Source organism: Aotus nancymaae, unplaced genomic scaffold, assembly GCF_030222135.1.
Source record: "Aotus nancymaae isolate 86718 unplaced genomic scaffold, 86718_ANA_hifiasm-v0.15.2.pri h1tg000029l, whole genome shotgun sequence".
NCBI lineage: Eukaryota > Metazoa > Chordata > Mammalia > Primates > Aotidae > Aotus > Aotus nancymaae.
Window position 1 is genome coordinate 85092619 of NW_026988442.1, and position 15624 is coordinate 85108242.

Here is a 15624-nt window from a genome sequence, read left to right on the forward strand (position 1 = left end):
AGAGATAATTCATTAGAGAAAAGATCATCTTTCAACAAATAGTGCCAGAACATTTGGATACCCATTTACCAAAAATAAAAACAAAAACTTCAATCAGTACTTCATACCATCTACATAAATTAATACAAAATGGGTCATAGACCTAAATCTAAAACCTGAAACTGTAAAACTACTAGAAAACACCTAGAAAATCTTTGTGATCTTTGATTAGACAAAGATTACTTAGACAAAACACCAAAAAACCACAATCCATAAATGAAAAAATATGGATTAATTGGACTTTGTCCAAATTAAGAATTTCTATTAATGTTAAGAAAATGAAAATATAAATCACAGACTTGGAGAAAATATTTGGAAATCACATATCTGGTAAGAACTTGTATCCAGAATATATAAAAAACTCTCAAAACTCACAAAGGAAACAGTCAACAGAATGAAAATGTGACTTGCAGAATGAGAGAAAATGTCAGCACACTATATATTTGATAAGGAGTTAATACCCAAAGTATATAAGAAACCTCTACAACTCAATAGTTTAAAAAAAAAAAAAAAAAAAAACTGATAACTCAATTTTAAAAGTGGGCTAAAGACTTGAATAGACTTTTCTCTAAAAAAGACTTATAGATGGCCAACAGGTTTATCATCGGGGAAAAAAAAATCAAAACCACAATGAGATATTACCTAACATCTGTCAAGAAGGCTGTTATCAAAAAAATAAAACACAATAAGTGTTGAGAAAGATGTAGAGAACTTGGAATCCTTACACACTGTTGGTGGAAATGCAAAATGATGCATCCACTGTAGAAAATAGTACAGAGGTTCCTCAAAAACTTAAATATAGAACTGCCATATGATCTAGCAATCAGCTGGATGTGGTGGCACATGCCTATAGTCCTAGCTACTTGGGAGGCTGAGGCAGGAGGATCCCTTGAGCCCTGGAATTCAAGGTAGCAGTGAGCTATGATTTCACCACTGCACTCCTGCCTGGGCAACAGAGTAAGACCTTATCTCAAATAATAGTAATAACAATAACAATAATAATAATGTGATCTAGCAATCCCACTTCTGGATATGTTTCCAGAAGTATTAAAATCAGGGCCAGGCATGGTGGTTCATGCCTGTAATCTCAACACTTTGGGAGGCCAAGGCAGGAGGATCACTGGAGCCCAGGAGTTTGAGACCAGCCTAGGCAACATAACAAGACCCTCTTTCTACAAAAAATTAGGCAGGTGTGATGGCACAAGCCTGTAGTCCCAGCTACTTGGGAGGCTGAGGTGGGAGGATCTTTCGAGCCCAGGAGGTCGAGGTTGCAGTGAGCTATGATGGTACCACTGCACTCCAACCTGGGTGACAGAACAAGACCCTGCTTCCACAAAAAAAAAAAGAGAGAGAGAGAGAAAGCAAGATATCAAAGAGATATTAACCCTCCTATGTTCATTGCAGCACCATTCACAATAGCTAAGATGTTGAAACAGTCTAAAAAGCTGTCAACAGCTGTATGGATTTACAAAAGTGGTGTATTCAGACAGTGGAATACTATTCACCCTTTAAAAAGAGGGAAATTATGTAATACACAACAGCATTGATGAACCTTGAGGACGTTATGCTGAGTTAAATAAGCCAGTTATATAAAGACAAATATTGCATGATTCTGCTTATATGAGATATCTATAATAGCCAGATTGACAGAATCAAAGAGTGAATGGTGGTTATCAGAGGCTGGGAGGGGGGAAATGGGGAGTTACTAGGCCACAGGCATAAAATTGCAGCCAAGAAAGATGAACACGCTCTCACAATCTGCGGCACAACATGGCACTTACAGCCAATAAAGCACATTTAAAAATGTGTTAAAAGGGTAGCTCTCGTGGTAAGTGTTGTTGCCACAGTGGAATAATTTTTATTTATCAGATCTCAATAATAAGAAAGCAAACAACCCAATTTTAAAATGGACAAAAGATTTGAACAGATACTTCACCAAAGAAGGTATAGAGATGGCAAATATGCACATGAAAATATGCACAGAATAATTCATCATTGACACGATGCAAATTAAAACTGCAATACCTTGGCTAGAACACCTACAATCTGAAAAACTGCTGGTGGGAATGTAAAATGGTACAAGTACTTTGGAAAACCGTTTGGCAGTTTCTTACAAAGTTAGTAGTTAACATACACCCACCATATGACCACCCATTCCATTCCTAGGTATTCGCCCAAGACAAATGGAAGCATTAAACTTGTGCAAGAATATTCATAGCAGATTTATATGTTCCCCGAACTGGAAAATAAGTGTCTATTAGCAGGTTAACAGATAAACAAATTGTGGCATAACCATGCAATTGAATACTCTTCAGTAATAGAAAAGAATGAGCTCTTCATATGTGTAAAAATGTGGACGATACTCAAAATAATTATTCTGGGTAAAAGAAATCAGACAAAAAAGATTACGTGCTGTTTTGTTGAATTTAGATAAAAGTCTAGAACATCTAATGTAATCTATAGAGACAGAAAGATTGGTGGCTGCCTGTGCATGGGTTGGGTGGATGGGTGTGGAGGGACAGGAACTGAGGATGGGGGAATGATGAAGAGCGTGAAATAACTCTTGGGGGTGATGGAAATGTTCATTATGTTTATGACGGCGATGGTTTGCAAGTGTAACAAATGTTAAAACACATCAAACTATGTAATTTAAATATGTGTCACTTATTGTACATCAACTATACATCAATACAGCACTAAAAGTAAGAATTAGGAGACCCTAAGGAAAGAAAAGAAATACTGTAGTGGTTACAACCAGGGAAGCATTACAGTGAAGTCTTGGGCTGACCTCTGGGCATTCAGCCTGGAGGAGGGAGGGTAAAGGGCTCTGAGAAAGAGGTGTCTGGGAAAGGGTAGGCTCCAAGCGCTGACAGTACAGTTAAGAGGATGGAACGCTCAGGGATTGTATAAAGGCACATCGCAAAAAGGAGAAGCAATTATAAACTACAAGGGGGAAGTCAACTGAATATCAGTATGTGCTCCAAATAGAAAACCAAACTAAAATTTGACATGATTTTTAAGAGCTGATGGAAAATCTAAAAATATAATCCATTTGGCCTTGATATCAGAAGACTTCTCTAACAGTGGCCCACAGGTCCTGATACTGAACCTTTAGCCAAAAAATAAACAAGTAAATAAACCAAACCCATAATTCAAGCCTCCACGTGGCCCGGCAGAGAAACATATTTACATAGTTGAGAGAAAGTAAATGCTACTTATTAGTTTTCAACTTTTCGAGACAACCTGTGAGCAAAGCATGAATGACTTGGCTGTAGTTCTGGAAGGCAAATGTTAAGAATCTCAACAATATCAAAGGAAAATTGTGAAAGCAAGAAGGAAAGGTACAGGAAAGCAAAGGGATGATGTTTTCATTTCACCCGACAGGAAGTTGAAATACTCAACGAAAGATGATGAACAAGTTATAGCGGTATGTGTGTATCATTTCAAGTCACAAGACTGACCAACAGCAGAATAATCTTCAAAACAGGAAAGAAATTTGGAAGGGGCATTTGTGTGCATAAGCAGGAAGGGCTCGCAGAAGACCACTGCTTTTCCTCACAAATCCTTGCAGCCTACGTGAGTCTCTACCATCTGCCTCGTTGGTTTAGGAAAATTAAAATTAAAAGCATCATAAGGTGACCACTCAGACCAGTTACTCTGGTAGCAATGGGGATCTGAAGGATGACAACTATGGGGGCAGTGCTATTGCCATTTCCAGAAAGACTGCATTCATTACACTTGGCCCAAGGCAGACCAAGAGAGCCAGCCACATGGCAACTTCACACGCCCTCAGTCAGCCAGAGTAGAAGACACTCCCAAAGGCCACACAGGTCATTTTCCCTCTCCTGGTGTTGTGTACCTTTGCCCTCGCACTATCCCCTAGGGTGGGCCCAGCCCCACCCGCCATATCACTGCCTCCTTATATATGTCCCTAAATCCTGCCTCAACCACAAGTGCTTACCAAGGTGTATGCTTGCTTCCACATTACTGTAGGCATCGCAGACCCCCTCAGTGGTCACCGTCGCCTCCCTGCCCTTCCCACTCCTTTATATCCAGGAGTTCAGTCCAGAGCCCTCTCCCGACCCTTGACCCAGGCCCTCAAGTGGTGCAGGAAGGCAGCCTCTGCACTAAAGCTTACCGTCTTTTCAGCCTTCTTGACTCACCGCCGCTGGACCCTCCCCAACCTTGCATCTGGGTGCTGGAATGCGTTTCAGGTCCAGTTGCCTGTCATTTAAGTTTTGGGGGGGCATTCGTTCCTTGGCAGTGAGATTGAGTTTCTATAAGCTAAGTAGATTTGGGGGGGAGGGGGAAGGTTTACTTGTTAAAGAAACAAACAACAGAATCTCAGTATAGTGGTTCTTAAACATCAAACATCTGAGATTAAACAGCTGGGGGGCCTATGTTGTTGTTTGGGACAAGAATAGGGTTTTTGTTGTACAAGCCCTTGAGAGAACAGTAAAAGGCTCTATATTTTAGAATTTTGATATAATTGTTCTGTGCCTCCATTAGTTCTGCTGGAAAATTAATAAAAAACAGGATCTCCCTTAAAACCAGACACAACTTCCAAATGGAGGCTTCCTGAACTAAACACATTACCAAAACAACGTTAATGTTGACATTTCCTGATACATCAAATGTCATCCTCTTTTTTTGTCATCTCTTTAAAGTACCTTTTAAAAGCCTATTTTTGTTTTCAAAACCAGAGGCTTATTTGCTTTTTTAAACCAGTTTGCTTATTTAATGACTCCTCTAATTCATCAACATTAGAAACAAATACTGGAAGCTATTTAAAGCTGCGATTTCAGTTGTGCTTGTTTTCATGTGAGTTTAGCAAACCCATATGGTATGTAATGAAGCTCTTAAGCCAGAAAAGTGACATTTATGAATGACTATGATTTTTTAAACGCTGCCGACTTGAAGACACCTCTGCTCTCCTGCTTCTCTTTTCCAGACAAGCTGACATGGAGTCACAGAGTGTTAGTGCTATTAGGAACCACAGACAGCATTAGCTGATGCCTATCCTATGCCTGGCTTAGAAACTGGTAAACAAAAAAGAATGTTTTTTTCCCTGTCTTCTGCAGAATCCCAGCCCAGGATTATTTGCAGTAATGCATCCTCTGACCTACGCAGAAACATTGATAGATTACCATCTATGCTGTCACCCCAAGTACAAATTCACCAACGAGTCTCATCACAGGTCCAACATTCCTGTCACCCAAAAGCAGTTTCTCCATCACACGGTAATGTCATCACCAGGTTCACTGGTCGAGTGGCCCTGGGCTGCAGGGAGGGCAGGGGGCAAGGACAGGGTTACAGCTGGAATTGAGACAAAGTTTTGCCGCCACAGCTGCAGAACAAGAATAACGCTGACCCTCATACTGCCAGCCCTAAAGGGGTGCAGGTGGAGACCCCACACTGCCTTGTCCTGACCACACCTGCCTCTCGGGCTCCTGCTGCCCTTTGTCAGCATTCCTCTGGAAGGCTGCACCTAATGTTCATGAGTTCATATTTCAACCAGGTAAAAACGGCCACATGGTATGCACGACCTCTTGGTCTGACCTCCTCTTTGGCCACAAATGTAAAAACTAGAATAGACAAGGTAGTGGCGTGACACATACAAAGAAGTGGCTGCAAAGAATTACTTCCCACCCCACCCTCCAGGGGACCACCCTGACCTCCGACACCCCTTAGAATTATCCTCAGCCCCTTCAAACTCAGTCAACCCTTAACTCAGATAATGGTGTCTCTCCCCACTTCTACCAGCCACGCCCTTAACTGCCTCCTCTTCCTGTGTCACCTACTTGCCCTTCTGTTTTATGGACTTTCCGCAGATACCCATGAGACCCTTTCCCTCATTCCCCTCATTTAACCACCCCTGGGGGGGCCTCCAGTCTGCACTGGCACAACAAACAGATTTGCAGACCTCCCTCCAGTCTAGCCCATTGCTGGCCGCTGCTGCAGTCAGCCCTCCCTCCAGAGAAATCTTCTTTAGGCACGAGTGGATCCTGTCATTTCCAGCTCAAACCCCCCCTGTGGGTCCCGCTGCCTGCAGCAGCAGCTCCAAGCTTCAGCAAAGCACATGGGGATTGCTGTGGGGCTCACAGTGAATAAGCCCCTTTTAAGACTGAAAAATAGTTCACTAAAACAAAAGCCCTTCCGAAACTTTGCCCCACCAAACAGTTGCTTCCCGTGTCGCACCCCTGTGCTGGCTTTTCTTCCAGGACGTTATTCCCGGAATCATGCACTGGAAGAGCTTCCAGTCCCTGGTTCTCTCCTCTCTGCCAGACCCCTTCAAGATGGAGACTACAAAGAGGTAAGCACGCTCGTCCATTTGTTCACAAGTATGTGTGCCCCACAGATTACACAAGCAATGATCCCTGAAAGTTAAATGCCAATAATATGTCAAACCATACTTCTAAAGCATGAGGGAAGTTTGGTAGGCAGAGAAATGTGACGATGTGTAACTGATTTTTATATTTGGAATTTATCTTAATTGAGATACACTTTTGTGAAAAGTAATGTCCCAGGTGACTAACTGGCAATGCTTGAGTACAAGTAGACAGCCAATCCATATAATTCAACTGAAATATTCATGGTCAATCTTTTTTAAATTCATAAATTGACACCTGGGTGACAGAGAGAGACTCCATCTCAAAACAAAAAAAAAGAAAAATATTATAAATTGCCAAGATTAGCCTTCCACACCCTCTGTATCCAGTTCCAAAGGATCCACGGCCCTCTCGTGCCACAGGCTGGCATTCACTGTGAGCCCCATGGCCATCCCCACGCAGACACAGCCTTGCTCAAGATACACAGTGAGTAGATCAGAATATTGTTGAATGATGAAAGAAGAAATTTAGAGTGAATACATTTTTGCTAATTTGCTTATATCTCTTCAAAACCTTAAGATATCAAACAAGTCAACTGGTGCCTTTTCGTTAGACTCTGCCTGGCCAATGGCTCAGTCCTGAGCCCTTGAATTTGCTTCTTCAGTCCACTGTCCTTATAAATACAGCTAAATGAGTGATTGGTGAGCAGACATGCCTAGTGTCCCAAAGTGATTATCATCAGCTGTCAAACAAAGTTCTGATCCTGTAATCCAGAATGAGGCCCACCCCAAGGTGGCAGAGGCCTGGCATGCCCCCAAGAGTGGCCAAGAAACCTAAGCTCTGCCACCAACCAAGATCAGCAGGTGATCTTTACACATCCCCAGCTCCCACTCGTGTAACCTGGATCCTCTGACTCAGAAACTCACCAGGGAGGCTACATAACCTCTGGGAGCCATGTGGCCTCAGCCGAACCCCTTGGCCAGCTTTTTGGGTCCAGTACTCTTGTCAGTAAGACAAGGGGATTGGACTTGTTGCAAAGGCCCTTCTCAGCACTGACGTTCTAATTTTAGTAGGAGTACAAGAATTCACCCAACGTGCAGCCATCCCATGTACACCACACATCCACCCATCCCTCCCCGGGTATTCAAGGAGATAGTTGGAATCCGGGTTGTGACTCCCGAACACTGAATTTGACTTCCTCCTTCATCCTCTTCATTGAAAGTCTTCATTGGAAAGCTCTTGCTGAACTAAGCCAAATGCAGCTGTCTGTCCGGGCTTTCCCATGCACTGTCCCCTTTGGGTCACTTCCTTAGGGCTTCTCTACTCCTCTCCTTTGCCTGAAGATTAGCATGCAGTAAACAGAAAGCATCCAGCATAGGATTTGGGACATGACAGGAGCTCAAAAATACGATTGTTTCCAATTATTACTTCATCCATTCTTCATCCACCCTGTTGCCATCCCAAAATCAGCATCCTTGTTCTACATTTTTAGCATATTTCTAGAATGCCAAATCTCCAGAACTGGCGAGAACAATGGCATCAAAGAAAGAAGGAAAGCTTTGGCATGGGAGAGACCTGCCTCCATTGTACACTGGATGTATCACCAGCTCTGTCCTTGGGCGAGCTATGTACTAAAGAAGCCCTTCGAGCAATCGTCTCCTCCTCTCGGAGACAGAGGCAGTGATGGCATCCTCACGTTTGCGTGTGTGTGAGGATGAAGGTGCAATGATCCTGTGAAGCTTCTACCATCATCCCTGGCGCATGCTTCTCACTTCTACCCTCCTTTCCCGCCCACTTAGCATCGCAGTCATTCTGTCACCACCAGATGGCGATAGTCCATCACCACGTTGACAGACTGCCTCATTTTGCTGCGGGGTGAGGATACTTCAGAACTGATCTATGCAGTTAGCAAATGGGGTTTGGGGCTTGAATAAGAAAAATGAGGAATGGTGAGAAGTGGCGACCTGCTGACCGTGTCCACCGGTTGTCAGCATGTAGGGCTCTTAAGAATCAAGAAAAAGCATCCTATTTTCTTTCCAAAGCAATGTCCTTGGAAAAAAAAAAAAAAAAACTCCCGAGGCTGTTCTTTCAACAAGCAGTCAGAATGCAGTTACCTTGGGCTTGAAAAACCATGAATTAAACATGAACTCTCCATGAATTAAAGAAAACTCTCAAACCATGAGTTGTTACTTTCAGCTTCTGTGCCTGAGTGCTCTGTTGGACCAGTTTGTTTCAAAATAAACTGCAGTTGCATAACAGCTCATAAAATCAAGAGACAATTCTGTATTTCCTTAGCATGGATTACCACTGGATGTAAGACTATAGGTCTTGTTTTTATCTCTGAAAACGAGTACAAAATAAGAAGTGTAATTCATTTTTTTAAGTTCTGTCTTAGTTCGTTTGGGCAACTATAATAAAATGCCATAGATATAATTTATGAACAACAGAAATTTATTTCTCTCACAGTTCTGGAGACTTCCCAGTCCAGAAATGGCAGAAAGGGGAAGGGAGCTCTCAGGCTTTTTTTTTTTTTAAGATGAGATGTACTATCTTCCACACTGGAGTGCAGTGGCATAATCATAGCTTACTGCAGCTTCAGACTCCTGGGTTCAAATGATTCTCCTTCCTCAAACTCCCAAGTAGCTGGGATTATAGGTGTGCGTCACTATGCTCGGCTAATTTTATTTATTGTAGAGATAGGGTTTTGCTATGTTGCCCAGGCTGGTGTTGAACTCCTGGCCTCAAGCAATCCTCCCACCTCAGCCTCCCAAAGTGCTGGGATTACAGAAGTGAGCAATGGCTCCCAGCTTCTCAGGCCTCTTTTATAGGCACTAATACTATTCATGGGGGCTCCACCCTTATGACCTAACCACTTCCCATAGGCTCCATCTCCAAATACCATCACACTGGGGGTTAGGTTCTTGTTATTTTTAATGTAAATAGGGATAGGGTCTTGCTATGTTGCCCGGTCTGATCTTAAATTCCTGGCCTCAACTGATCCTCCCACCTTGGCCTCCAAAAGTGTTGGGATTACAGGTATGAGCCACTGCACCTGGCCTGGGAGTTATGTTTCAATATGAATTTGGGGACAACACAAAATTCAGCCCGTAGCAACTTCCTACAAATGATATTCCAACTTCGCAGCCATGTTGCTTGAAATAAGGTTTCCCTTGTATCTTTGGCCCCTGACAACTGTTTGTTGTTAAACTCTGCAGTATAGTTATTTAGTGTTTATTTATTCCAAGCCAGTTTTGTATTTGTAATAACTGAAGCAGTTAATTTATTTCTTTGCTCTTCAGTAATTCAGAGAGAATTTGTTAACCCTCTACGGACTTCCGTAAAATCTGAGCGTCAGTGACAATTGAAGAATTATCTATACCCGTAGTTTCCAGACTTTCTGATTTCATAGATGAGCAAAATGCCCAGAAGAACTTTGGAAACTGCCTTGGATTTTTCAGGGTTTTACTTTATCAAGTAAAGACATTAAAATTAAACAAAGCAACAGCCGGGCACAGTGGCTTATGCCTATGATCCCAGCACTTTGGGAGGCTGAGGCAGGAGGATCATTTGAGGTCAGGGGTTCAAGACCAGCCTAAGCAACGTGGTGAAACCTTCTATCTACTGAAAACACAAAATTAGCCAGGTGTGATTGTGGGCACCTGTAATCCCAGCTACTCAGGAGACTGAGGCAGGAGAATCGATTCAACCCAAGAGTCAGAGGTTGCAGTCAACAGAGATTATACCACTGCATTCCAGCCTAGGTAACAAAGTGAGACTCCATCTCAAAAGAAAATAATTAAAAATTTAAAAAATAAGTAAAACAAAGCAAAACAAATTTTAAAATGCCCAACCACCATCTACTGTCATCACCATTTCAATTTTAAATGAATATATTAACACACAAAAAAAGTGAGAGGAATATGGTCTCAGAATTTTTAAATTGGGTAAGTTTTGCTTCATGAAAAACTCCTGGTTGTTGCCATTCCATTGTCCTAGACCAGCCTGGTCCCTGGCAAGTGGCCCAGACCCTGAACTTGCCAGTCCCTCTTCTTAGTGGGACTTCCCTCTGACTATACACGCTCTAATGTAAAGTTTGGTAGAATTTTCTAATAGAACCTGGATTATCTGTCATGAAGTCAGTTACTAATAGGACTAACCTCCGACTCGGGGCTCAGCTTCCTTTTGGTGGAAAATGGGATTAAAGACCAAAATCTGGGTGCTATGTGTACACACTGCTACTGGGGGAATTTTGTTTCTTGGCCTGTTCAGCAGACAAAGTCAGGGATACACACAAATACACACACACACACAGAGTGTACACACAGAGATATATACAACATACATACATATGTAATGTATATGCATATAAACACACATATACTCATACTTATCCATATTTTAGAAATCATGAATTCACACCAATACCTACAGTTCCAGGCCATATCCACGGAGTTATTGCTTGCTTTCTGCCATTCCACATTTGTATGTCCCTTCTTCCACTGTGAGAACCCTGGCTTCTAATACATTTACTCACTCAATTTTATAATACATCAAAAATCACTTCAGAATTGATTGATCCATAACCACCTTTATTAAACATGCAAAATAAGTTCGATTTGTTTGCAGGTCTCTCCTGCCCACTTCCACCCAAGTCTATAGGTATGTAGTCAAATACTGTAAGTTACTGGGTGATTTCTTCTTCTTTTCTCTTTTCTCATTCCTTTAGCTTTCTCTCTCTCTTTCTCTCTCTCTCTCTCTCTCATCTTTCTTTCCTTCCAATGTGGTTATGAGATTTCTGTGAAATATTATTATTTATTTCAGTTTGTTTTCAGTCTTTGTTTTTTATTTCACTTTCTTATTGATTTAATTTTATTTTTTCAATATGTTGAACATTAACATGTTTTCCAAACTCATAACTACATAAAAGTCGTACTCAGGGAAGTGTCACTCCCTCCAGCCCCTGGCAGGTAGCCAGCTTGGTCTTCTAACATATCCTTCCTGTGTTTCTCTTTGTGATGGTAAGCAGAATTTTTTTTTTCTTATTTTCCCTTCTTTCTTATAAAAACAGTGGCATTCTAGATACGCTTTTCTGCATTTTTTTCCACTTAATAATATCTCCGGAAAGTCACTCTATGTCAGCTCACAGATGCTTTCCTCATTCTTTTCCCATTAGTCAGAACGATGGTGCTATAATTTTTTTTTTTCAGCCAGTCTTCATACTTGGCAAGCAGGTGCATTTTTGCACAATAACAAAACAAAGATAAGAATCTTATCTCAAAGACAAATGTGCACACACAAAGGAGCTGTCAGTTAATCCCTGCTTTCCATTCCTGCCTCCTGCCCTACCTTCAGCCTCAGCCTTTCCAGCATCTGTGAGGTCTGTTTCCTTCCAAATGTGCTCCAGGCTCTGTGGTTCTTCACTGTTTTTCATGAGACAGCATTCTCCAGGCTTCTAGAAATGGAGTCCAGAAAATGATTGAGAACTTTTATCCACTGATGTCTTTTCTCTTGTTCTCTTTGCTGATGTATGTTCAATTTTTATTCCTTCTATATCATCTGAAATGTGTATGTGGAAGGAGTTGAGACCCCAGAAAAAGTGCTCATTCAATCCACTTGAAACAAAAGTCTGCTACCAAGTTTTAAAATAACAATATATTTTTTCACCCCATCTCAATTCCTTTAACATTCTCAATATCCAGGAATTTTTAAATAAAGCTCTAAAGTTACAATACTGAACAATGCATAGGGAGGTGGGGAGGAAGATATGAAATGGAATAGAATGTCTAAGAAGTAATATAAAGGAGGGAGGAAAATACTAGGACCAAAAGTAACTATCTGTATTAGCCTGTCCGTGCATTGCTATAAAGAAATACCCGAGACTGAGTAATTTATTTAAAAAAAAAAAGTTTTAACTGGCTCACGGTTCCATAGGCTGTACAGGAAGCATGGTGGCTTCTGCTTGGCTTCTGGGGAGGCCTCAGGAAACTTACAATCATGGCGGAAGGCAAAGCAGGAGCCAGCACCTCACATGGCCAGAGCAGAAGAAAGAGTGCAGGGGAGGTGCCACACACCTTTAAACAACCAGATCTCATGATAACTCACTCACTCACTGTCATGAGAACAGCACCGAGGGGCTGGTGCTAACCCATTCCCGAGCACTCCACCCCCATGATCCATTCACCTCCCACCAGGCCCCATCTCCAACACTGGGGATTACCATTCAACATGAGATTTGGTGGGAGCACAGATTCGAACCATATCAGTATCTAACTACACCCACCCCAGAAAATAATACAATTTTAGACACTACAAACTGAAAAATTCTGTGATTCTCTTTTTAAACTCCCAGAAGTGTCATAATTGGCAACATTCTCCCAGGTTTGACTGGGGCATATTGCATCCCCTGCCTTTGCCTCTGGAAACCATAAATAGCTTTTCAAGAGTGAGGGAGGACAGAGTAGCGGAGGCCTCACCAGTGGTACAATAAAAATGCTTTAGAAAATGATGTAAAGACCACAGGACTTCCATGTGACTCTCTGTCTTTGACTACTTGTGTGGTTTTTCCACAGCTGTGACTCCTTCAATTCATTTATGCTTCCGATAGAAGTCCCTGCCATTCTCGATGCCTTACCAGAAGAAGACAGACTAGAAACAGTTGAACGGTATTTTTTTTTTACCTTTGTCCTCTAATGTGGTCTGTTTTTCAAAAATACGCGAGGTACTGTAAAGAACTTCAGAAGAGCTCAGAGTTCCTGAGCTTGCAACTCAAATGAGAAGATAAAGCTAACACCCATCCATACCACCACCCAGGTAAGATGTTAAATTCGTGGTGGAGAATTGACAGTCTCTAAACTCTATGACTTACTCATCTTTAGCTATTCCAGGAGCTCAAGGGAGAGGCGATCTGAGGTGGTGCTAAATGGCCTTAGAAGGCTTCAGCGGTCACATGGACTTGCGTTAGTATGTGAAAGATGGGTAGGACTTGGATGGGCATAAAGAAATCCAGTCCAGCGGCCGGGCGCGGTGGCTCACAGCTGTAATCCCAGCACTTTGGGAGGCTAAGTCAGGCAGATCAGGAGGTCAGGAGTTTGAAACCAGCCTGGCCAACACAGTGAAACCCTGTCTCTACTAAAAATACAAAAATAAGCTGGGTGTGATGGCATGCACCTGCAGTCCCAGCTACTCAGGAGGCTGAGGCAGGAGAATCACTTGAACCTGGGAAGCAGAGGTTGCAGTGAGCTGAGACCATGCCATTGCACTCCAGCCTGGGTGACAGAGTGATACTCGGTCTCAAAAAAAAAAACAAGTCCAGAAGCAAGGCACTTACATTTTATTTTACTGATCAGCTTCCAACAGCCAATGAAAATGGTCTTGAATTTCCTATCGCTACGCTCATTTATACCTGATGGCTACAGACCCAGCAGCAGAGCCAGGAATGGGAAACCTGAGCCAAGTAGAGCCCATGCCCTTGTCCCAGGGCAGCTTCTCCACCGTGAGCATCACAGCATGCAGCGTTCGCATGTCCAGCTCACACGTGTTTCCAGCTGGCTCACCTGGCATTGCCCCATTTGCAAATGCCACTAGATCTGAGTCATTACTTTCTCCTTTTTAAAAATGTACTTAGCTACTTATTATATCACCACATAATTTCAGGAAGAAAATTAGAAGTTCCATATGTTTTAAAGCAGATACTTTCAACCAGGCAAAAGTAAAATTCATTTAAGTTTTCTAGTTTAATTAACCAACATAGAATAAAGTTGTATACAAACTCATCTCTCGTTAAAATTAGATTCCATTAGAAGATTATAGAGCACCCAAGATGTTGTATAGAATAGTGTGATGAAGGGCTAGGCTGTGGGTTCAACACCACCCCCCGCCCACCGCTCACTCACAGTACACCTTGGGCAAGTGACTTCACCTCTCAGTGCCCTAGTGTCCTCATCTTCAAAATGGAATGATCCCAGGACCCATCTCATGGGTGGCTATGAAAAGCAAATGAATTAATACATGTCAAATGTTTAGTTCAGTGCCTCATACATAGTAAGGTTTTTATAATTAGATATATTACCATTAACGACCCTGGTATTCCAAACCCCTAGCCCAGTATCTGACACTTGGTAGGCAACAGCTCACTTTAGAATAAAGTTGTACCACCCAATATAAGAATAAGTGAAGATACATGGTTAGATTTCCAAAATAGCAGATGAAGAGGTATTCATGTCCCAAGAGGTTTTCCTCCATCCATGTTGTATCTCAAGTATAGAAGATGAATAAATATTTCTGATATTTTTAAATTTTGATTTTTCATGTCTTTGGGGGTGTAAAGGAATACTTGGATTTGCTGCTGTATCTGTGACAGCAGAGTTGGGGATTAGCACAAAGAGGGCCACCAGCCCTGCATGACAAGAGCTCCGGCACATTAGGAAGACTCGGTCCCAGAGTTCCTCCCTACCCACTGTTTACTGAACTCCTGTTACTGAAGACCCATTTCTTTAGCTTTGGGCTTTGTTTCAAGTACCTCTGGGGAGGGAAAATTTTGAGTGTCACTTATAACTCAGTATAAATTCACCAGAGCCTTTTGAGAGTTCAGGTTGACGGGCAGTGGCAGGAGAGGTGATGGGAATGAGAAGACTCCTGGTCCAGTGGGGAGACCCTGGAAAACACAAGGAGGGGACGGGTGAAAAGCTGGAAACACAAACGGCCAGCTAAGCTGCTTTACCAAAAGCCAGATGCTCCCGCGTGCTTCTGTTTGACTGGTGTGAAGTACTGGCATGAAAGTTCTGGACTCTGATAACTGTTCAGGCCAAGTGCCCAGCCCCGTGCCTGCATGATCATCCTGCATTTGGTTCTGACTCCTGTGCCAGTAGCAGTTACCTGGGATTGTGTTGCCTTGAAGTGAGTGGAGGAAGCACTCTGAAGTATAGCCATATTTCTGTGGCAAGATGGATGTCTTCATTTTTATTTGAGATGTGGCTCATGAATGAATTGTGCCTATACATGGTCTTTGCTTTCTCACTTTGCAAATGAAGCTCTCAGTATTTAACTCCTGTAATTTACCAAAATATTATAGAAACGACAAATGGTACCTGGTTTGACTTACGATTTTTCAACTTTACAGTAGCATGAAAGTGACTCTCATTCAGTATACTCCTCGACTTATGATGGGGTTCTGTCCAGATAAACCCATTATGAGTTGAAAATATCATGAGTCAAAAATGCACTTTCAGCTCATGATATTTTCAACTTATGATGGGTC

General features: G+C 42.2%; 1 protein-coding gene across 4 annotated transcripts in view; it reads left to right on the forward strand.

Moving 5' to 3' along the window:
- Nucleotides 1–15624, forward strand: part of CFAP221 (cilia and flagella associated protein 221) — a 120379-nt gene that overhangs the window by 82846 nt on the left and 21909 nt on the right. For all 4 annotated transcript variants that reach the window (XM_064382836.1, XM_021667933.2, XM_064382837.1 and 1 more), the window contains 3 exons: nucleotides 5121–5279; nucleotides 6261–6352; nucleotides 12938–13030. In XM_064382836.1, the coding sequence (XP_064238906.1) occupies nucleotides 5121–5279; nucleotides 6261–6352; nucleotides 12938–13030 (344 nt within the window). The remainder of the gene's footprint in view (nucleotides 1–5120; nucleotides 5280–6260; nucleotides 6353–12937; nucleotides 13031–15624) is intronic.